The sequence below is a fragment of the Emydura macquarii genome, unplaced genomic scaffold, assembly GCF_026122565.2.
Source record: "Emydura macquarii macquarii isolate MOO-44397 ecotype Brisbane River unplaced genomic scaffold, CSIRO-AGI_Emac_v2 contig_3122, whole genome shotgun sequence".
Classification (NCBI taxonomy): Eukaryota; Metazoa; Chordata; order Testudines; family Chelidae; genus Emydura; species Emydura macquarii.
The window spans coordinates 1537921-1562670 of record NW_027133259.1 but is presented as its reverse complement, the minus strand read 5'-3'; the positions used below and the strand labels follow the sequence as shown (position 1 = coordinate 1562670).

At 44.4% G+C, this 24750-nt stretch overlaps 1 protein-coding gene and 1 long non-coding RNA gene across 5 annotated transcripts in view; one reads left to right on the top strand and one right to left on the bottom strand.

The window, feature by feature from the left end:
• ETV6 (ETS variant transcription factor 6) overlaps positions 1-14434 on the bottom strand; it is a 145880-nt gene extending 131446 nt beyond the window's left edge. For 2 of the 4 annotated variants that reach the window (XM_067531007.1, XM_067531008.1), the window contains exon 1: positions 13916-14434. In XM_067531007.1, coding sequence (XP_067387108.1) covers positions 13916-13948 — 33 coding nt within the window. In that variant the 5' untranslated portion in view covers positions 13949-14434. Of the gene's footprint in view, positions 1-13458; positions 13551-13915 lie in introns of those variants that run through there. The other 2 variants (XM_067531010.1, XM_067531009.1) reach the window with 2 other exon arrangements.
• Positions 13643-21184, top strand: LOC137141906 (uncharacterized). The gene is made up of 3 exons (XR_010916778.1): positions 13643-13788; positions 20254-20478; positions 20563-21184. It is a non-coding gene; the product is annotated as an uncharacterized lncRNA (long non-coding RNA).
• Positions 21185-24750: the final 3566 nt, after the last annotated feature.

Sequence of the window (24750 nt, the reverse complement as noted above, 5' to 3'; positions counted from 1 at the left end):
GCCTCAGGCTGTATTGACAGGTCTCCTATCAGCTAACAGAAGATGTATGGCTGCAACGGCACATGGCACTTCAATTATTTAAGGATCTGATTATTTTTCATGCTCTTCACCAGTCAGATCTGGAAAAACTCCGAAGAGGGGCTAGGGTAATTAGGAACAGAATAGATCAAAGCATTTCACACCAACGAACGGAGGTCAGGGTCGTGAAGCAGAATCAAGGACAGGAAAGCCCCTACACATTTTCTGAATCGTTGGGATAAGGGTCATCATAAAAGCCCAAATGTTCCTGAAAAATATATTTCTCCTTAAGCTCACACTGTCACATCTCTACTGATGAAGAAACCAGCAAAAAAGGAGAGCAAGAAATAGCTCAAAAGGCCTGGTCCATATTGGGTCACCTTCTGAATGATGATTTCCTTACAGAGTACATATTTCTCTACTTGTCAATGGTATTTCTAAGGGAACCCAGTATCTTCGTATCTGAGCACTATCTGAACTCATTCAGCTTTGCAGAGAGGTGTCCACAGTGGACTCAGGAGCTTGCATTCGCTCCCTAGCTAACTCCTCTTCCTTTCCATTGCATCTCACGCTCCCTCTGCCACGCCCATCCAGTCTCGTCCTACACTGACTCTCAGTCCTTGGCGTCCCTCCACTCGCTCCCTTTGTCATCCTCCTGCATAACCTGCCACAATCCTTTTCTCACGTGCGGCTCAGGGCAGGTGAGAAGAAGTACAGACATCCGACCCGTCTGGGCCAGCAGCCAGCTGTGCATGGAGCTGAACCGCCTACAGGCTCACCATTCGTAACCGTCCTCGCCATTTCAGACTAAATAGCGACGTGACTGCCCGGGGGAAGGGTGGGCTCAGTGGGATGCTGCTGGGAGGTTGTATGGAGGTCAGGGGGGCAGCCTCGTGGGGTTATTTGACGTGGTTGCCTGCAATCGCAGGGGATTGGACTCAGTGATCCAGGAAGAACCTTCCAACCCTATATCCTGTGTTCCTATTATATGACAGTCCTTGAAATGCACGCGTGTTCCCCTCCCCATCCCCTCCACTCAGCTGGTTACCCATCGCAGCTTCTTCGGGTGAGCAGCCTGCTGGGGCTTGCAAAAACCAGGACAAAAACACTTCAGTAAAAGTGACGGGGCCCAGTGCTGATAGTTGGAACTTTCCCGGTTTTCAGGGACACTTGATTACCGAACTTAGTTAGAAAAGCATGGAGGATGAATCTATTCATTTTTTAGGAGGGTGAGGTAAGAGTCAGTAATATGGGGGCTTGGTGACAATGTTTAACTGACCTGTCCAAAAGAACCCCACAAACGCTCAGGCTGACCCTGTTCTACTTTCTAGATTTGATATGAGGGGCAACTTTTGTCCGGGATTCTCTCTCTCCCACTAAGACAGCTTCTCACACCGCAGGTAACATCGGAGCTATGGCCGAACATGGACATTTCCTGCTTTGCGTGGAGTCACCTCAGCACTGGTACAGGCCTTGCAGCTCGTTCAAAGGATGAAGCTGGGTAGAATGGGAGGAGGATGGTCCAGTGTTAGGGCAGCATACCAGCCCAGGATTGGGACGATCTGGGTTTGAGTCCCTGTGTGACATCAGACAAGCCACTAAGGGTATGTCTACACAGCAACTAGACACCTGCGGCTGGCGCGTGCCAGTCGACCCAGGCTGACGGGGTCGGGCTGCAGGGCTGTTTCACTGCTGCGCAGGCTTCCGGGACTCTCCCACCCCGCAGGGTCCTAGAGGGGGGGCTCCAGCCTGAGCCCTGAGCCCTCATTCCGGCACAGGCAGTTGTGTAGTTGCTGTGTAGACGCAGCTGCAAAATGGGGTTAATGGCACTCCCTACCTCACTAGGGTGTTGTGATAATACATACATTAGAAGACGGTGAGGCGCTCTGTTACTATGGAGATGGCGGTCATATAAGTACCGAATGTAGAAAGCACGTTAACCCTCGGTATTCAAAGCACCTAGGTACAATCAAAGTCTGTTCTTCTCTAGTCCACCAGAACTATACTAACTCATCCTGAATGAGGAGGCCAGTCCTATGTCTAGGGTAGCATCTTTGCACATCCAAATGCTGGTGGGTGCTCAGTCTGCAAGATGCCCTTTCTGCCAACTGAGCGTGTAACATCGGGGATGCTTGCGTTGTACCTTGTACCTCAGCCCAGCAAGAGTGAGGCACAAGGTTCCCATGGCTGGGATTCAAAACGGGAAACTGAGTAGAAAGGAGAAAACACAGGGGGACAAAAGGGCTCTTGTTAACTTTTCACCATGTGAGCTCAGCCCAAGGCCTTTGCAAATGGAGCAGTTGCTACTGAACAAGGCGGCTCAATTACCCCTTGCAACACTGGCCAGATGGCGAAAGCAACCACTTCAATGCCCTGCTCTGAAAGCACCAGTCAGGAGCAGGCACAACTGCACGCTCCGGCTGAGATAAGCTGCAGGAGAGCTGGTGCATGGTCCTGGGGCTAGTGTTACAGTGCGTGTAGCTGGGCATCGGTTCGCTGCACATGGGAGATTTGGGGAGGGAGCGGAGTAGCCAAAGGAAAAAGAGAGCCACAAACAAATCCAATCCCTTCCATTTCTCAGACAGATCATTTTCCATTCCAGCTTCTGTCTTCCCATTTACCACGCACATAAGAGGGCTACCACTGAAGATTCAGGAACACATTTCAGATTTATAGCCATGGGAACGCAGAAGCCTTTGGAAAGACATACTTGAACCCATATATGGCTCCTAGAAGTAACAATGCCTCTTCCTCAAAACCAGACTTCTGCTTTTTTTAAAGCCTGGGCTGGAATTCCCCTTCCATGTATGCCAGGAAGGTTTTTTTCACTCCCTTTCTTGAACCTGAAGAAGCACACCAACAAAACTAGCCTCCTCCCAGTCCACTGCCTAATAAACTAGACTTCCTAAAATCCCTTATGGAGTCAGAAATATTCCGAGTCCCACTCAGAGCTTTTGCTAGTTACAGATAATGACAGATCAGGAGCGCAGGCAGATTCTTGCTTGGGACCAGATGGAAGGTTAAATGTTGAGTAGTAGTTTTAATGAGACTAATCCTGTGAGACCTGACTGGACAAGCGTTTTAGCCTGTGGAATTTTCTCTTTTCTTCCCCCAAAAGCTCATTCAGGACTGCATCAGCCATTATTTGAAATTTGGCTCCAGGTTGCCAGAGTCACTCGCTGCTGATTAGTCTCACGGGTTGATGGGACCAACTGGTGGTGAAAGTAAACCATCAGAAGAGGAAGTTCTCACTGCTCCAGCCAGAGACGAGGGTGAGCTGCATGGGAGCGCTCTCTTCTGCCCAACCAGCGACAGGAAGGGCAGCTCTCCCTCGGCTGTAGCAGAAAAGGGGAAGCTGTACAGCCCCTTTAGCCTCTGGAGTCTCCAGAGGGATCGTTTTTTCCTATGGGCTTCTGGAATCCTCTGCACAATTCCCCACTGTTTCTCCGTGTACGTGAAGGGCTCGTCTCAAGTTCAATTCCCCTGCATCTCAGAGGCAGCTCCGTGTGGGATAACGCTATCAGCGTGCACATACACTTGCACTAGCTCTTCGCTGAGACGGTGAAAGTCTTTTCAGTTCCCACACTCTTCACATCAGGCCTGGATCACGGAGTCAGATTACCCACGCATTTCAGGCCAACCCTGGCAGAGCCAGTGCAATGCAATGGATAACACATAACTTGGGCCACGTGCCGTTAAACGTTTGAAAGTGCGGCACCCTCTCCCCTGCCAGGCCCCTCCCACGCTTCCCCTGGAAAGTCTCCATTTGCTGAAGTCAGTTGATGGTGACACAACATCCTGTGTGGCCAAGGAGAAAAATATTGCCATGCCTTTGGCTAGTCATTCCTGGGTTTGTGAACACCTGTCCCTGGGAGCTAGTATCCCAGCTGTTACCCCAGGACTGCTGGCAGGCATGGGAAACGCCCCTTCCCTAGAGGAAAAGAACCAGTGTCAAGCCCCTTCACACCCCTCCTCACCTCCAGTGAAATAGCCAGCCGGTCTCTTGTGGGTCTGAGACACCAACTGTTTTCCTGGAGGAGGGGAAGAGCAGCTTGAACCGTTCGTTGTTTCCCTGGAGGGGAGGTGCCTGCTGCTACGAAATGGCTCTACCATTGGTCTCCATTGTGGCTGTGACATGTGTGCACCCCATTTTCCCCCCCACACAGCACCTCCTGCTTCCCAATCCCCATCACGCCCCCCACGCTCCCTCAGCCCCTTGACAGCCCCCAGAGCTCTGGCTTCTTTGCACAGAATGAGGCGTTGGCAGCCACATAAGCAAAGTAAAACTCAGCATTCAGCCAAGTGTGGGTTAATCCCGTAACATGAAACAGGCTGGGGAGAATGTGCTGTAGCATTTTCCTACCCTAATTGGACAGAATAAAAAACATCACTTCCTTTGTGGGGAGGAATCCCGGCACAGATCTCTAATAAAATTCCTAAAAAGCAGGAAGGGTTTCTTCATAATACCTCTCTGACACGGTGCAACTTCTGCTTGAGGAGCTCAAAGTGATTTGCATATTTAATGAACTGAGTCTCTCAACACTCATGGGCGTAATCTAGGCCTCCCTTACATTGTCTCTTTTTTAGAGGAAGAAAAAGGCATGTGGTTTACAGATAACAGGTTAAAAGCATCCCACAGTGTAACCCCACCGACTGGAGAATTTGGCCACTGAGTTTAGCAAAGTCCCAATGTTAACAGCTCTTGGATTTTATCATGAATCTCACAACATCTAGTGCTTTTCTGAGTGCCCCAGATCCTGGAGTCATGTGATTAGAGAAGAGTTTCTAGCACTCAGCTGCAAGAAACAGCTTCTAAATGTGACCATGGTGCACTCTAAGGTCTCAGAAAGCAAATAAAAATAACTCACATTTTACTGGGTTCCTTCAATCATGATCTTTAAACCAATCTCATTATTTTTTAAGCCTAACTCAATGACCTTTGAATGGGGTTGGGGTTGGTTTTCCGTAGTTCTGTGACACGATTTGGTATCCTGTCTACACATAATATCCATCTACGTTACAATCCAGTCAGTGCACTCCAGTATTTTAACATGGGAATCAGAGACAGTGAGATGTTAGAGTAGAAGGGAGTTATGCTCGATTTAGCCAACCAATGCAGATTGGGCCAGGTCAAATTTCACAGCTGAGCTTGGAAAGTATCTGTATTGAAAATCCTACAGAATTTAATCCAGGTAAAACCATTTGTGTTCCATAGGAAGTATTCCTAAAACCTATAGCATTTAGTAGAAAATGAGATCCTTTATCTGACCAACATATAGCATTCTGTAGCACTCTACGTTTGAATAGAATGGTCCAAACAGCTATCTATGGAAAATGATACCTTCTGAAGAAGTCCTACAGAATTTAGAACAGTTATGTTCTAGCGTAGACTAGACGTTTTTTAAAGTACTATGGGCCAGATTTCCAAAAGGGCTGAGTACATGAGGTGTAGAGGCCTTCTGAAAACCTGGCAATAGGTATCACAGTGAGAGCGGCTGAGGATTTTTGAAAATATAGCCACTTACTGAGGTGCCTAAATAAGAGCTGACCTCTTGAAAAATCTCAACCCCAATTGTTGGCACTGAGCACTTGGAAATCTGGCCCAGTGTGGCTGCATGTTAACTAGCCAGCTGAGTCGGTATAGAAATGAGAGCGGGCCACACCTCTGCTTAACATACACTAGAACTTTCTCTCTTTACTCTGAACTCCTCCTTCCTTACCCCTGTGGTTAATCTCTTGTCATAGCCGAGGCTGTGAGCTCTTTGGCACAGGGATTGTCTTCTCACTGCCTGTCTGCACCGCACCAACAAAATGTGTCCTGGCCCCTGACTGGTGCCCTTGGGCACTACTGCAATATAAACACTGAGCAATATTTCTGACTTCTGCTCCTGGCCCAGTGTAGGTGCAGCCTACAGGAAGCAGCATCTTAAAGGATATCACGGGGGTGAAATGGAGAAGGAAAACCAAATAATTTGGCTGAGGGAAAGGTGAATTACAACACTGGAAAACCCCAGAGAAAAACTACCTGGCTACAACTGACATTAAATAAACACCACAACTCAACTGTGTGACAATCAGAAAGTATTCAAGTGGCGCCATTCTAACGCCTATTAGATACAGGATAACTCTCACACTGTGTGTAAGGCACACTACACCGCACACACACTGTTCACACACACTGCCACTCGCACCATTCCATGTGGCTTCATCCAATTTAAAGTGCCACCTATCCACTTCTCATGCATAAACCTTCCATAGGACACAAATGTGATGCCATTGTGAGCATCTCTGTTTCTCTCTCTTGCCCCTGTTTTGACCCTTTAGAAAACACTCATTTTCTTTACCATAGTAATGCTTTCAAAACACTGTGACAACTAAGAAGCAAAGGAACAAAGAAGCAAAGGGGTATAACTAGGAATTATCTTTAGAAAATCATGTTTATGAAGAAGCCTCTCTAGCTGCAATACCCCAACCAAAATGCCCTTTGGAGTTAAGTACCACTGTATTAGAAACATGCAGTGTTGTTGTAGCTGTGTCGGTCCTAGAGAGAGAAGGTGGATGAGGTAATATCTTTTATTGGACCAAATTCTGTTGGTGAGAGAGAAAAGCTTTAGAGCTACACAATATAGCTCGAAAGTTTGTCTCTCTCGCCAACAGAAGTTGGTCCAATAAAAGATATTACCCCGCCCACCTTCTCTCTCTATTATGTTAGAAAAGCAGTAATAGCTATAGGTTGAAATGCAAAATCCATTATAAGCCCCTGTCCTATGGTTGCTTTTAACTTTCTCGAACAGATTCCATTTCATCTGAAGTTTTCCATGGTTGGTCTCCACCCAAGGGTGACATTTCTGGAAAAATTTCAGTTAAATCCGTTCAACCTTATTGAGCTCTGCATGTGATTATACAGGAGGGTGGAAGGAAATGGAGCACTTGCCCTTCATGTTCTGATCAGAAATTACATGCACACAACTCAACAAAGCTGAATCACTGTTGTGTATTGTTTAAATTTGGTTTGGTCTGTAGCTCTAAGGAATAAGCAGTGTTCGTAGGAAGCTATGACAGCAGTGTTGATATGAATGGAGAAAGTTTTGTTGGGTTTCTCTGTTCAGTCTGAACGTAAGAACAGTGTCATTGCCCAGATTGACACTTTTGATTTGGTTGGTCTGCTCAAATGTGGTTTCAAATACTGGGAGCACTGTGAAGTGCTAGCTAAATCTAGAAGGGCAGATAACTTCTGGCAAACATCCCAATCACTTTTAGAGGTCTAGGACATTGTAAAATGAAGTGGAGAAGAGACACTTCCCAAAAGGCCACATGACTTAGAGGAATGAGCAAAATCAGGGAGCTTCTCTGCCACTGATTGTCCTAATAAATGATCTGATCTTATACGATGTATTACAAATGATATTTAGTTAAGCCTCAAACCCCCCCCTCCCCATGGAGATTATTATCCCCATTTCATGGATGGGGGAAATGGAGGCATAGAGATGTTAAGGTCAACACTTCCAGAAGTGATCACTAATTTTGAATGGCTTCATTTTTGGGTGTGCAACTCGAGACATACATTTCAAATACCCAAAACCTGAGGCACCCACAATCAGCGACTGCCGTTGTTTTTACTTGGGCACTGGTGGCACCTCAGTCTCCCCTCTTCTCTGCCTGTAGCAGATGACCACTTTGTTTTCTGAGGCTGAAAGGATTTAGTTAAACCCAAGTTTTGCGCTTAGTACTGAGGTAAGGGAGCTCAAACTAGGTGATCTAATTATCCCCTCTGGCCTTAAACTTTGGGGAAAAAATGATTTTTAGCCTCCTCGAAGCCAGGGTCTCAGGTAGGCAGAGTCGGCTCAACTCTTCCTCAAGACAGGTAGAGTTCCAGGCAGTTTAGGTGAGTGCCACATATAAGCCCTTAAAAACGAAAGCACTCTTCGATATAGACATTAAAGAACCCTTATTGCATGTTGTAAGAGAGGGAGTGGACCACAGCGTAACTACACCAGATTTCCTCTGCCCTATCACCATTCTTATTACCTGTATGTTGTTTGGCTGCCTCCCTACCGCAAGAGGCACTGTAGGCTTGTAACTTGCAATGTGCTTTGAGTCACAAGGTGCTATATCCATGTCAATTACCATTACTGCGAAGTCTATGGCTATGTCTACACTGAGGGCGCTGCCGTCAGATCAACTTATCTGGATCGACTGAGTGGTCAGTGAAGACCCGCTCAGTCAATCCAGAAGTCGACGCTGTTAATCCACCCCAGCAAGTGGCGTAGCGCTGCGTCGACGGGAACGCGGTTTTCTGTGTAGTTTGCGTAACTCCCATCAACTGCCACCGAATCGCCGGGGTAAGTGTAGACCAAACCTATGTAATTGGGGGCATAGTAGATTGGGATGGCTACTTGGTTGTTTTGCCTCCCAAGAAACTGACCTATCATATAGTGATATACAGTGAATAGAAATGACCAATGCTGAATTGGTCAACATTTTGATTCATGAGGATAAGTTTTGCTAGTGCTAATTAGTTAAGTGATTAATCAGGTGTTAAATAGCTTTTGTTTCTAAAGTCTGGTTTCCTGTGGTTTGATCCTGCACCCACTGATCTCAGTGGGAGTTTTCTGATTGGCATCAAAGTGAGCAGAATCAGCTGTTAATACACACGTTTCCAAGCAAAAATTAAGGGGTATATTTTCCCCAAGAAATGAGTCAGCTTTGGCTAAGGGTGGCAGGATTCTGGTGGCATCAAGTTGAATAGTTCCAGAGTATGAAATTTACAAGGTTTCTCACCACATTATGGGGGTAAAATGGAAAATCCTTCAAAAATAAAAGCAGCATTAATGAAATAGAAGTAAAGCACTGAAAAAGATATCTGGAAAAGCAGAGTTAAAGTTGACAGCTCAGCCTTTACGCTGGTCCTTGTATTTAAAATTTAAAACACAGTCTCTCCTCTTATCATTATAAATTATAGCCCCAGACCTAAAACAGGCACCTCCCAGGGGAATCCCCACATCTATGAGGCTCTGTATTAACGTCTGCACGGCTCCAAGCAGGCAGGAGAGCCATGCACAGCTCATTCCAGGATCAGGGCCTATATCAATAAACAACATCCAAGCTGAATTTCTTTGTTAAAATTTCTTTCTTACGGGAAGCTGTAATAGAGTGTGGGCTTCAGAACTGGCTTGCATTTTAAGCACAATGAGATATACATAACAAGTCAAGTTTGGACAAATTCTAATCTGTAAGCTTAGCATGCTGAACCTTGAAAAACAGCAAGTAGAAACTTTCATTTGGATTTTTCAACTAATTCAAACCACGAGCAGTTCGACCTGCAAAATCCTGGGAAGCATTTTATCTTTGAAGTAGTCACACTGTAGGTACCAGATGCTCCTGAGACCAGACAGAGTCAGTTGTTAAAAAGGGATGAAAAATAGCTTTGTGGATAAAGTAGGCAGCTTCGCCAACCCAAGTGTTCAAAAATTGAGTCAGGCTCCTAAAAATCATTAGATTGGCTTAAAAGCCAGGAGTTCTGTTTTAAATAATACATTCTAGATTCTTTCTATTTGCCATCTGAAGGTTTTTGATCCTTTCTGGTGTGCTCAGGTCACATTTTCAGGCTCTGATCCACAACCAGGAAAGTCTGAAACTTTCATTAATAAATAAATAAATATATAAATACATTTAAAACCAAACTGATTCTCATAGAATTAAATAATTCCAGGAACTGGGACTTTAAGTAAAAGACTAAATATCGTAAGACTCACCATGCAATTGCAAGAATTGGCAACACTGAAAAAAGAGGTTGCTCAGACATCTGATTTCTAGTACCTGGTATCATCTGGTTCTGCAATAGATTTCCTGTGTGTCCTTGGACAAGACACTTTTAAACTCAGCATATCTCAGTTTCCCTATCTGTCGTAATACTTGGGGGCTACAGGGTTGCAAGGGTTAACTCATTAATATATGCAGAGAGTTTCAAAATCTGTATATAGAAAAAAAAAGACAGTATTTTTACTAAAAATATGTCTTAGCTAAGAACACCTGGGAGTTAAGGTTGTCCCAGTTAAAGAGAAGTATGTTTGCAAGAAAGAAATTCTGTAGTTTTAAATTAATGAATGTATAAAATCAGCAAGTTGAATCCTTCTCATTTGTCTTTTTAGGTTGATTCAAAGCTAGTGTGATTTAGACCACTGGGCCATCTCAAGAGTTCATATAGAAGCTGAGATCATCTCAAACTTGTGACCATCACACGCTTTAGGTCACTCAATATTAAACATTCATAAACTTTAAAGGGTACTGAATCTTTTTTAAAAAAAAAATCAAGCCAAGTCTAAATACTATATGCACTGTACTATAACTTAATTATACTCTGCTCAAGCCATCTTACAAAGAAAAATATCATTATCCTCCTGGGGAAACTGAGGCACAAGGCGGTGGGGTGACTTTCCCAAGGTTACAGTAGCAGAGTCAGGTAAAGAAACACAGATCTCCTGATTCCCAGTCTTGGTGTATGAATTGCAAATTTAAAATGATACAGAGAAGACCATATTTTAAAGCATAAAAATACAGTGAAAATGAAGGTCTTTAATTCTGTGTTTCCTGACTCCTGAAATCCTACTTTCTCAATGACTGCTGACTTCAGAGTTTGCAGGATCTGGGCCTATGTACATGCTTAAGTTCCTAGTCTCACTGAAGTTAATGGGACTACTCACCATAGCATACTAAGCAAATGCATAAGTGTTTGCAGGATCAGGGCCTTAGTATTCATTTTTTTCTTTCACAGAGAATGAATTGTTAGAAATACCCACATACACACTTTCAGCAAATCCAACATTTATCAATGTATAAGTATACACGCATATCCCCAAATAGCCATTCAACAGAGATATGACTGTGAATTTGTATTGATTGAGAGCAGACAAACATACATTGTGATACCAGAACATCATCCCCAGAAGTCCTTCCTAAATCTTTTTATAGTGCTTTTCTGGTGAGGTAGGAACCTCTCAGCTACAAATAAAGCACTTTCCTTCACTCCCTTCATTCTGGCTGTCCATGGTTCACCACACTAGTTGCTGTGGAATTTATTGCACACTGACTTGTTCCTTGTTGGGGGAGGGAAAAGCCCTAACAAAATACTTATATCTATAAACAGCTCTGCTTCCCGTTCATAGGCTCTTTTGCCACTCAGACAATTCAACATCGACACATTTGCTGTTTACAGCAGCAAGGTACAAGACAGCGTTGCAGCAGATTTGTAAGACAATGCAATGCTTGCTTATATGCGCTTGAATAAACACTCCACTCTGCAGCATGGCATGGTGCTATAGGGAAATATTGGATCACACTGGTATGTTCCACCGTCATTTAGAGATGTTCTTCTGATTCCAGTTACTGACCTACAATTAACTTTGAATCTATTTGGAATGAAACAAATGTCCAAAGATCATGACAGTTAATCAAATGAAGAGAAAATTACCCAGAATAGTTTGACTTTTAAAGGGATATCCGCTATTTGAAATTCACATTTCTGTTTCAAACGTTCCTCTTCAATGCATAAGAAGAACAACTAAAATTATAACTGAGAGAAGTCAGCCAAAAAAATCTGGGTTTTTTTTTCATTTTGTTTATTGTGTACATTTGTGTGTAGTCAGACTCAGGGCTTCCCCTGTATAATAGCCAGTTTCTCTCTCACTAAAGAGATCCTTGAAAGTGTCAACATGAGAGCAGAAAAACACTCATAAAAATGTTAATGGTCTTTTCAAAAATTCAGACCATAATATTTAAGGAGGGCTTTTTCAAATTAGTCAGTTTTTTAAAAAATCCATGTGATGGCATCTGTTTACACATAATGAAACACTTCCACACTTTCACTATTAGTATGACATAGTGGGAAATAAACAAGTCATGTGTGGTGGACACCTTAAAATACGGCTCCATGACGTCTTATGTTAGATATTGTGGGGGAACAGGCCTGCTGTAACGTAAATCAATTAGACTTTTGTCACTGACTTACAAGGGAGCATGAGCAAGCCTCCCTTATTTGGAAGGAGCCCCATTTCTAATACAAAGTAATGGACCACTTAGCAGCACTATTGCTTTGGTATAGTAGTTTGTGATCTCATCTCCAGTAAGTACATATAATGTTTTTATGGGATTTGTTAGAAAAATTAATGGCTTTTTTTTTACTTGTGTGTATATACACACACACAAAGATTTTGCTTAGTTAGTAGTGCAGATTTTTCCCTGTATCAAAATGTTTTGCCGTAGTATTAAAATACACAATACCCTATTATCTAGTTTCTGTCCATGTTATGAAAAGACAAACTAGATTCTTTAATCCCCAGGACTTCACAGGACACTGAAATGAATTTAAATTACCCTGCAAGAGAAATATGCCCAGAAGATTTCAAATTCCAGTTATATCGCACAGAATCCAAGACTATAACCATAAATGTGCAAATATTCAGGACAAAAAGGGTTCCACTGTTTTCAAATGGGATAAATAACTTTGTATTGCAGGCTGGTCTACCTTAAAACACTATGGCATCACCTTTTCTTTCTACCCATAGACTGCCATAAAATGTTTCCCAACAGGGCCATTAATGAACACATTCATATCCAGCTTGTGAGTGAAACAAAGTGACTCCTGAAGAAGAAAAAAAGTAATTAAAATGTCAATGGAGGGGAGGAATTACAAAGAAAGCATGATCTATATGGATCTGCTGGATAGGAAGGTTCTGGATAAGAGAGGAAACTTAATTTTTCCCCTCTCAGCTTTATCCTGCCTCCACTTAAATGGGAAACTCCACCATGGAGCATGTTCAGTAGGCCAAGTCACAAAGAAACCCACTCAGGCCCCTCATCAGAGTGTGCTGCACTCCGACGTTCATAGGTAGGAGACACGAATAAATGCATTGATTAAAAAACAAAGGAACAGCAGAACCCAGGGCCTGTGGAAATACACTGCATCCCTTCCAGGACAGCAAACTTTCTATCCACTTGATAGAGCCGCAGCAACAACAACAACCACCGAAAACCAGTGTCTCCAAACGAGCCGGGTACCAGGTCTGAATTTAAACCACGCAGTGTGCAAAGAAAAGCATGCCTTTCCCTCGGAACCACTTCTCCAGTTGGGTTCCCCCCCCACACACACACACACTCACTGTATTTACAAGTACAGAAAGGTGTCGCTGACTGTCAAACTGCGGCGCTATTCCCCACCCCGGGCAGTGTACCTCAGGGTAGTCTGAGACTTGTTTACAGTTGTCAACATGCCCTACACGCATGGCAAAACACACAAATCCTCACCGATCCCCTTTGAGAATTCAACAACAACACAAACGCACAACACACGCAGTGTGGTGCACTGCGAAGATATCCTGTGTAGATCCTTTGCACACCAAATGCTAGTGCAGGCGCACCGTGTTCAAGGGTGCGGTAAGTTACCAGAGTCTAAGAAAACGGATCGGTCCTGCTCCTGCGAAAGGATCCTTTCCATAAACCACATGTTCTGTTTACACTGCTGCAGGACATCTTTCTGTCCCCCCCCCCCACACACACACACACACAGCACAGAAAGTTCACATTCACTCTGCATGTTCCGGGACAAATGGACATCAGGTTGAACCAATAATCACCGAGCATTTCCTGCCCAAACTAGACCCGCAAAGCAGCCAGACAGGCCGGACTTCCCGGCGGGCTTGTGACTCGGATTGCATGCCGTGGTTCAAGCAGGAGGAGAAGAAAAGGACATGGAGAGCCCGGCTGAGCGGAAAGGTACCGCACACCGCACAGCAGCGCACAGCATCGCTTCCCACGCCAGACACGCAATCACTGAGCTCTCCCACGCCGCACACGCTGGCCTGCGCCCGGCAGCTCGCAGCCTGGGAACAGGGGTTTTTACCTTGATGCCACACTGAGCAGCAGCCTCAGACATGTCTCACGGAGAGGGGGTGGGGAAGGAGACAGAGATCAGGAAGTTCTCAGTTTTTTTCCACTTTCCTTTCCTCTCCCCAGCCCAGAAATCCTCCACAGACAGACGCGGTCATTTAAGGAGAAGTTACTCCGAGCATCTTCCCAAATCAGCCCAGAGATCCGGTAGATCTGCTCCCGGGAGAGGCGCCCGCATAGTTTTGTTGTGATGCTGGGGGCCGGTTTTTGCTGTGAAGGAAGGGGCGGCTATGTCTGACTGAATGTGCCGGTCTTATGCTTTGAGAGCCGAACGAGGCTGGTGTTCTCGCTGTCCCCCCCGCTCCGTGGATGTTTTCCTTCCTGGAAGAGAGAAACTGAAAGACAGAACTGAGAGAAAGCTCTTTGCTCATTGATCTTGAGAGTTTCAGGGCTGAAACTGACGTGAATTCCCAGCACTGAGCTCTGCCTCTTAAAGGAGCCCTGCCACCAGGAAACAGAAGCTCTTGTTACAGCCAGGCAACAGGGAAATAAATGCAGGGCATAGGCAGGGGAGGAAAGAGAGGGGGGAAGCTGCTGACACAAAAGGGTGTCCAAATTGATGGAGAAACTCTGGACAGGAGGGGGAGTTAAGGAGTTACCTTCTCAAAAGGGATGCAGACAAAACGCACACACAAGGAAAGGGGACAACAGAAGAAGGAAAGGAACAGCTTGTTTTTGTTGACAGCCCATTGCCAGGAGAGCTGTTCAAAAGCAGAAACATTTGCGGGGCGGGGGGAGTCAGGCTGGTAAATGTTACCTTGATCTTTGCTCCAATAACTGCAAAATTGGGAAGGTGAATAACCCTCCCCAACTCCCCCAAAATGACACACCACTGACAACGGTAAAGTGGGGGGAGGTAGGGGGCGGGGGGGCTAAAGAAGAAAATGCATCACAGCGTGAGGATCCAAATGATTTGAGGAAATAAAACAATAGGCTTTGTTCTGCTTGCCGAACGTTGCCTCTTTAAGAAAATCCACCAGGAAATGGGAGCTCGGGTTACAAAGTGCACACGGGGAAATCTGGGCAGAGACTAGAGAGGTACACACTGGAGACAAAAGCATGAAGGGGCAGGGAAGAGACAGAGGAGATCAGACAAGAAAAGAATCCTTTACCCAAAGAGACAGAGGGGGAAAGAAGAGGGGGAATTATGCAGTAAATCAGAGGTGGAAAAGTTCCTTACCAGAGAATATGTATTTAGCATATGAAAAGAAAGGATAGGAACACTTCCCCTGCTCAGAGGAGAGAACTAAACTGCCTTTGGCATAGGTTAGGTTTCAGGGCTGTTCATTTTAAAGAATCAGCTGCTAGCTTGCAAGTGAGTCTTGAAATGAAAAGTAATGGCAATAAAAGATGTTAAAATAAATGTTTCCATTGACTGCAAAATCAAAAGGATTAAGAGAGGAAGGAAAGAGTTTAGTGATGTACTCAACTCACCAGGGCTAGTCTGATATTCAAAGCTTTACCTCCACCCCGTTGACAAATGGGATCTGGTATCCCAGTGAGATTTTATTTTTTTCTAAAGGGAGAAAGAAGTTGTCATTTACTTTTTATTGTTTTTTAATCTGCATTGGCAGGAAAATGGATTCGATTAGGGACTAGGTCTTTTCCTTTTCTAACTTCCATTATTCTACATATTATTAACTGTTCATACAGCTATAAAATAGATTATATTGTATTGAGATACTCTCTATCTATATCCTGTGGTACGTATCTACTGTCGGTCTGTCTAGCTATTTATCTATTCAGTATTGCCAACTCCTGATATTGTGGTGGTTTTCTTAAAGCCCCAAGTTCTGGAGTCATGTAATTGCATGAAAATCTCAGCTTTCTTTTTCTTTCTTTTTCTTTTTTTTTTTTTTTAAAGTAAGTTTCTAGCTCTCACGCTTGTCAAGACAAGTTTGACCCTTAATGGCTCAGAAAACATATAAGGCAAATAAAGAGAATCCAAAATTTTTAATTGCATGATTTTTAAGCAAATGTCATAATTTGAAGGGCCTGATTCCTTATTTTTGAATGTTTGGTGCTGGATACGGAGCTTCCACCATGGACCTTTGAACCTATTTCATGGTCTAACAGGTCGCATAGTGAGGAAGATATTTGGGCTACATTTTCATTTGTCCACTTTCCCCCAATGACTCCTAGTTATATCAATGTATTGTACTACCCTAAACAATTGCCCTCCTGCATATTGGCACCTCTCAAGTACTCGTACCCAGATATCACATCCTTTCTTCGGGCTTGTCTACACTTAAAATGCTACAGTGGTGCAGCTGTGCTGTTGGAGTGTTTCAGTGAAGACACGACCTATGCTACCGGCATAGGTAATCCACCACCCTGAGAGGCGATAGCTAAATTGACGAGAGAATTCCTTCATTGGTCTAGCACGGTCTCCACCAGAGGTTAGGTCACTCAAAGATGTGGATTTTTCATATCCCTGAGTAACATCGTTATATTGACCTCATTTCCTAGTGTAGACCAGGCCATAGTCACTGGATTTAGTTCTTTTCCTCTTTTTTATTAATCAATGAGCCCCTTCATCATTTTTGTTGCTTTTCTCTTCAGCTGGTTTCCAGGGGGATAAAGCATATAGCATACTCATCCTCTCCTCCCACCTACAGTCCACTCCTCAACCCATGCTCAGGTCCTTATCCCCTGAAGGGATATTGTATAGGCTCACAAAGAGGGTTGCAATGCTACAGAACTGCCTTGTATACACTCCCTGTCACAGAGTGACTGGTCTCTTTAGGAAGAGATGGGTGGGTCGGCCATACCTGTGCCATAATTAATTAGCTGCTTCCCAGCCTGAGGGGGTAGGGCTAAGAGAGTCAAGTGATAGCTTAATGGATACCCGGGCCTTATAAACGGGCTGAGCAAGAGCAATCTGGAGATGTGGGGTTTCAAAAGAAGTCATCCAGGAAAATGCAGACTAGCTTAGCAGAGAGGGAGAATGGCTACACAGCAGTAAAGAATAGAGGCAGAGTCCTGTGATGGTGGCATAGCCAAAAAAGCAAAGCTGAGAAAAGAAATACACAAAAATGCTGTTTTAAGATTACTAGCCAAGGAAATAAGAATATGTAATGTTCACCCTGTGAAAGTAGCTGACGGGATGAAAAAGCATAGGGTGTTTGGTAAGAGACAGAAGTTGTGAGATGGGGATCTTTTAGCTGAATGTAAAAATAAAGAGCAGGCTGGTAAACTGCTAGAAACTAAAACTTTAGGGAAGGTTAAAATAAGTTGCCAGCTACTAAAGGATTTGACTGAAGCAAAGAGGGTAACATATCTGACCTTGTAACTGTCATGGCAGCCGAACTAGTAGCGATCATGCTAGCATTACACTGGATCTGGGATGTATGCCCAGTAGCTGCGGTCACTTTTTCAGACTCAATATTAGGCCTTCTAGCAATAAAAAAGGGTGTCTCCATATGTGGAAGTGTCTTACTGGATGACATTATATTTCTGATAGAGTTAGTGCAGATGGGGATGTGTGCAGCATTAACCTGGATCCCGGCACATAGTGGGATAACAGGGAATGAAATGGAAGACAAAGCAACTCAAAGCACTGTATGTAAACGAAAGGATTGACAGCAAGATACCCTTGCGTAAAGAGGAATTCAGAAACCTAACGCAGACATTTTTTAAAAAAAGGAATGGCAAAAAATGTGGATCAATGAAAAAAGAGGAAAGTTTTTTTTAAATTGTGCTCCAGAGTTGAGGGTAATGACATACTTCAGGATCCAGATAAGAGAAATGAAGTCATTTTGTTTCGAGTACTACGTGGTCATTGTGGTTCAAACACCAACGTTTTTTGGCTAAATAAACACAAAGACGGACTGTGTGTGCACTGTAAGGTGGAAGAAACAGCTGGTCGCCTTCTATTGGTTAGTAAGAGCTTTAATACAGTAAGGGGAAAGCTTTCTGAGGCATTTAAATGGCTTAAAGTAACAAAAGTTACATTATTTAGTAAAAATATTGGGGAAATGGGGCCATATTAGAAAGACGTTGTTACAGCACCTGAAAGACCGGGGCAGACCAGGGGAATATAAACGGAGAGCTGTCCAAGGAATTCTAGTGGGTGGTGGCTCTAGGCTGTCCAGTCAAGTCTGTCTGGCCAAAAGGAAAAAGTCGGTGAGTGCTGTCACAGGCAGTGAGCAGGCTACTATGCGAGGCCGTGAGCTAAGGTCTGCAGGAGTCTGGGCACTCCTGGGAGCCCAGTGGTCTATGCTGGAGCAGTGAGGGGGACAAGGAACCAGAGCCCAGCAGGGGCTGAGGGGAATCAGTCAGGCGGGCCAGTCCTCTATATGAGAGTCAGAAAGTCTCCCAAGAAAAGGACTGGGAACAGACCCAGAATATGTGCAGAAGAGAAACCCCCAAAGTGCAGAAAAACCCATTTTTTAACCCGTTTTTAGTTTGGACTCCACAGCTAGTGACTCTGCACACCAGCTTAGACCAGCGTCATCTACTCCCTCCGTGCAGAAAGACGGTTCTCTAAACGTCTCTTTACCTACTTCCTTCCCACAGCTGGGTAACAAGGGCACCATGGTCAAAAGTTCCGAAGTGCCTTGGGACTTTTGAAAAGTGGATTTAGGCTCCTTCATTGCTTTTGAAAACTTTGTTCAAGATCTTCATTATCATTATCTTCGTTAAGCTGTCCCCACCTCTTTTCTGTGTTTTTCTTGTTTCAGCAAAGTAGCACAGACACTCAGCCATTTCTGAATAACTGATTTCACATCATTTATTAGTGAACCCAAATTCTCTCTAGTATTTCTTTCTTCCCTCTTGTCTGTTTACAAAAGCTCTTGCCACTCCACAACACCCCATAATTATCATTAACTTGTTCTACTCTTTCGCTGTCCTTATCTTTACCCTGCACAACTTTACTGACTCACTTATTTAGTTCGCTTTTCCCCTCTCCATCAGTGGTTATTTTCTGCCTTCAAAACGTTGAGCACACTTGCTGTTTCTTGCTCCATTACATTTTCCTAGAAAACTGAATTTGTTGTGCCTTAGTTATTAGGTCTGTTCAGACGCTTCAGTCTTCTTCTACAGTCATAGATTTGAATACTTTCTCCTATTGCACTTTATTCAAAAGAGCCCCCAGTCCTGCAACTAGGTGCGTTGAAGTCCGTGGGGATCTGCAAGGGTTTACTCACACAGATCCAATGACAGAATCAGGGTTTTAATGAACCAAATGCAATAAGAAAGTGTTAAAATCCTTGAGTTTGAAAAAAATTGAAGCATACCTGCAATTAGGGCATGACAGACAACTCCCCAGGAATGTCAGATAAGTCAATAAGGCTTTGCATTGATGCAAAACTCTTCCTGGGCTGATCCAGTTGCAGAATCAGCGTTTAGAGTCTGTGTTTCCCCCCAACTTGCTTTCTTGAAACCTAGTAACCTGTAAGCCAGCCTTTTATGAACCCAACATACTGTAGTCAAGTTGCTCACGGTCATAAGTGCTAAGTTACCTTCATATTCTCAGTCAATGTCTCCCTATTGGTAAAGAGTTCACCTAAGATGATGCCACTCGTGGTAGGAGTCTCTGATGCCTGGATCGTGATGATGTTCTCTGTGAACCCTAGGAATTCCTTTAAAGACCAGCTGTTGGTCATCTACCAGATGTCTGAGTAGTTAGGTGTGCTGTATCCTGCAGCTTGGGACTCTCAGACTTGAAGTTTTTTATTCTTCCTCTCATAGGAGACTAAGTCTCATTGAAAGTCAGTGAGTCTTAGGTTTAAATGGCCCAGATCCTTGAAAGTATTTAGGTGCTTAACTCCCGTTGAATATCTCTGAGGATCTGGGCCTCAGCCACTCACCTCTATTCAGCCATCATGAGCACCACCTCCCACTCGGAACAATCACTCTTCACTTGGTCTCTGTGGTTTTATTTTCTCATGCTGTTGCCACCCCATGAGACCTCCAAGTACATTGCATTGTATTTGTAGTGGGTGGTAAATATGCAAGAGCTGGTGGCTGAAAGGTGGGGAGCCCTGTCATGATCTGATCTGGATAAAGTCAAGCAGACGTCATCTGATGCCCCACTTTGTGGCAATGACCACTACAAAAACCCAAAACACCTAAAAAGACTGAAATAGCTCTGGTTGCAATTTAAACAGAAGAGGAGAATGAAATGTGACTCAACAAGATGCATATGTGAGTAAATGAGAACAGGCGTGGCTGGGAAATGGACCACATTTCCAAGTGTTTGAGCTGGCTTTGTTTGTGCTAATGGTGAAGCACACAGTAACACCGAGAGTTGAGGTCACTGAAGCATTTCCATTCTGCCTTTTTCAGTCCCTGCTGCAGCAGAAGGAGCAGAAGACACAGGGAATGGGAGATCTACCAAGGAGGGGCAGCAGCGGTGGATGGAGAAGCTGGAATACGAGAGGTCTTGGAGAGGCTGAACCCGTCCCTGACTCGGGTCCTAGTAGCGGGGGCAGCGGCCACATGAAGCGGGGAGCAGGAGAACTGCAGAGAGGAACCGATGGAAACCTGTCTGAAAGGGGCAGCAGTGCAGAGGTGGGAAGGGATTTGGGAAAGTGGGTGAACCAATCAGGGTAAAAGCTCCTTATCTGACCTGCTTTCTGTACTCTCTGTTTGCAGCTGTAAGTAGTTGGAGTGGAATTCTTTGGATCTCTTCAGATATACGTGGAATCTCACCTGGCATGAGTGGAATGAATCAGGGCTATGGACGATGGTTGCACACAATTGTACAATAGATGAGGCAAGGGTCTGCAGGATACATAGGGGGCGATTTTCAAAGTTCCCTGAGGAATTGGGTTACCCAGTCCCTATTCACTGTAATGGGAACTGGAGTTCAGATTCCTTTGGCACCTTTGAAAACATCAGCCATATAATGTATATATGCATTTATTTTGTTGTAATATTATTCAGTATAATAAGTGCATACCAATAATGGCAACTCCAGGAATTCAGAAATCATGAGATTGTCTTAAAAAGCATGAGATGTTTAACACAATAAATGTGGGGTTCTTATTTGCCTGCTGGGTTTCAAGTCTTTAGGGTTTCCATTTGCAAGGTCGTTTCCATAGCTATGAAGGCTAGAATATTACTACTTTAAAAAAATGCTCAGTCATATATAATCACACGACCACAGGAGCTGGATCTTTAAGGAAATCACTAGCTATGATGAGCCGTGCACTAAAACTGTGATAGGCAGCAGCACTACGTTCCATTAACATGTCACATTCTAAACAGAAAAATGAAAACCAAAAGTAAAAGCTCTTTGTCAGAAGAACACAGCATGATCAAGTGTCTTCAATTATTTTGGCTGGTGCATGTTTCTCTGACATACTTAGTATCTTCCACAAGAACTTTACGGAGTTGATGCCAAGTTATCAGCCTCAAGATTGTCTATATTCCATGATGTTCTCACCTGCTGGTGCTTTATTGTGCTTTATCACTCCATGGGTGGTGGCAGGATTACGATCATCATGCAAGTTATACATTGTGGTGTACCCTCTCTCATGCATGTCATTATAACCCTATCTCTTGCTGGCAGTAAACTGGTGACATAAATTGTTTTGCGGCCAGATTAACACTGTCTAGTGGATTAAATACACACAATCCAATCTGAGCAACAACTTTGTACCCACAGCATCTGACTTGCAGATATGTGCCCAATATTCCTTGCAGTATGTGTCCAATATCCTCTGTATGTGAGACATCCCATGCCGGGGGTCCAACCCTCTGAGTGCTGCACACCCACAGATTCCACTGAGCCTAATTCTCCACTCTGACATTGATTTTACAGTGGTGTATCCCCCTTTACTTCAATGGAATCACAATAGGGAAAGGAGGCGACTCAGGCTCAATGGCTTCAAGGGGAGTAAAGGACCAGATAAAGCCCCAGGTGAATGGCAATACCAGTGTGAGTGCAACACCTAAGGCAGTACTGATTTATCTGCTTTGCTTTTCAATGGTTCCAGCGGTGTCGTGATGTAGGATTTTATAGTCTATTCAATCATACTTGGCATTTATGGATCTAGTTTAGTGTGCATGCATTAAGGACAGGCAGTAGTCTCTCCACAGTCTAGTGCAAGCCGCTAAGGTGGCAACTGGTTCCTATTTTAAAGTCATGTTCTGTGTATCCACCCTCTATAACTCTGGCTTGGAAAACTGATTTGGTCTGAAAACTGCTAGGTTTATTCTGACAACAAAAGTTTCTGCAAAATATGGGGGGAAGGGAATGCTTTTTGATCTATAGATTGCTACGAATACCCTGATTTGACATGGACTTTTGTCTAACATTTCTTAGACCCTTTCTGGCTCAATAATGATTAGTTTACAGCCCTGACAGTTTTCCATTAACTTCAGTGGGAGCGAGATCAGGCACTATATGTGAAAATGTGTTGTTCTCTCCTGGTTGTATCTTAGGGCATGTCTACACTGCCAGGGCTCCACCGATCGATGCAGTGAGATTGATTGAGTGGGTCATGGAGACCCACACAATCGATCCCGGAAGTGCTTTCCAACCGACACAGTAAATCCACCCCCCAAAAAAGAGTAAGGCTGCATCGACTAGAAGGTGTTTCCCATCAATACGGTACAGTGGAGACACCACGGTAAGGGAACATTAGCAAGTCGACGGGAGATACGCAAGCTACAATACTTAGCTTGCGTTTCTCCTGTCATCGCCGCCGTCAGTGTAGATCAGGCCTTAGAAAAACAAAGATATTTCCAAAGGAGACGGTTATAATAGCCAAGCATGATGCTAAGGTTATAGCCAGTGGAGGCAAATGAAAGGTCTGAATTGAGATGAGATAGGGCCAGTAGTTCTCTACCTTTTCCATACTGGGATCCCCAACCCATCTAGCTGAAATCCCTTGCTTCCATTTAGCAAAACAGGAAGGGCAACGTAGCATGACCACCATGCACCTGTTTGCCACTTCCAGGTTGAGAACTTTTGACTTAGGCTATGTCTTAATTTCGCCGCCGTCAGATCGACTTATCTGGATCGACTGAGCAGTCAGTGAAGACCCGCTCAGTCGATCCAGAAATCGACGTATTAAGACCACCTTCTCAAGTGGCGTAGCGCTGCGTCGATGGGAATGCGGTTCTCGTCGGCGCAGTGCAGTGAAGACGGCGCGCAGAAGAGAAGCAGAGAAGTCGACGGGAGTTACACAAGTTTTTTGCGCAGTTTGCGTAACTCCGGTCGACTGCCGCCGGATCTCCGAGGTAGGTGAAGACAAGCCCTTAGACAGCAGATCTGTGTGGCAGTTACCTAAAATAAGTTGTTTAAGTCTTAACTGGAGCTAGTCGAGACAGGTCACAAGGATGAATGGGAAAGAGTTATTAAAAGAATAGAAACCAACACCCAGCTGAGTGATGGAAACAGAAGCTAAAGGTAAAACTAAAACAGTGGAGAGAGAAGTAGATAGTAAAGAGTGGAAAATCAAGAGCTGCCCTTTCTAGGACTGCAGAGAGGAGGGATCTTGGTTCAGAGGAGGCACCTTCAACAGACAGAGGGAAGGGGGAGCAGTCCAATAGAAGCGTAACTTGGATAGGAGGGAACCAGCGAGAGTTTTATCCAGGTGTGTTCTAGAGTGGCCCACTGCATGGAAGACTTCGCTGTGATACAGAAGAGTGAGGAGGGAGAAGGAACCTTCATGAGCAGAAAGAGAGAAGACATCACCTATATGGAGGATAGATTTGTGTACAATGTGGCCAGAGTGAAACCTGATATTTTTAAATGGTTAAAAATGCAGTGTGAGAAATGAAATAATATTTCACTCTGCGATGGCACCTTACGACAGTAGTTCAATGTTTATGACACCCCTGTGAGGTAGGTGAATAATTACTCCCATTTTAAAGCTGGGAACACAGAGTGGCCATGCAGTGAGTCCGTGGAAGAGCTTACATTAGAATACATTAGGAGACATTGTCTGTCTTTGGCCACAGCCGCATGTGGGTTCCTCTCATCGGCTCCAGGTGTGAAAGCTGGCTGCACATTCATTGACTCTGGCTCATTCAGAATCAGTTTAGGCCTCAGGAGCGGCAAGGCAAATCAAAGTTGTGTACACGCATAGGCGGGTCAGTTATAAGAGACTGGTTTCAGAAGGTCAGCGGCAGACCATTCTTCACACCACATCGATGACACACAGAACTATCTGGGCAGGGCTAGTGGGCTCACAACATGTACCTCGATGGCAAGCGCATTCGCGGGTGGTGGAAGAGGCCTGTGTATAGTTGTAGGCTCGGGTTTGCCCCGATCTCCTCAACCATTCTGACTGTAGCAAACTCACAGTGGACATGTTGTGTAATACGTGGAGCTGTGGTAGTGGTGTGGGTCAAATCACCCCATGTATGGTGCGTGTTGTTGAGTTTAGTTGTGTGTCAACCAATTTGACTGAGACAAATGGAGCCACACCAGAGCACAGTACTCTGCTGCAGAATAACAGAGGGCTAAACCAGATGACTGGAGACTTTGGGGGTTTGCTCCCCAGGAAGTGCCAGCCAATTGGCTTAGAAGGTTGTTACACATCCTCACATTAGCCGCAGTTTTCCTCAGGTGGCTAAACTATGTGAGAGATCTATCTAGGGTTACTCCAAGGTAAACTGAGGGGAATTCATGTTTCAAGAGATGTCATTGAGAAAGAAATTCAGTTCTTGGTCTGCTCTGTAAAGATGGAACACATCAGAACTGTCTTGATCACACTTGGTTGTAAATGCATTGACTACAGTATTCAATCAAGTCAGGGTTTAGGGTTCTGGGAATGTCTGTACTTGGATGCCTAAGCAAATGTCATTTGCGTACGTGAATTAGCAGGA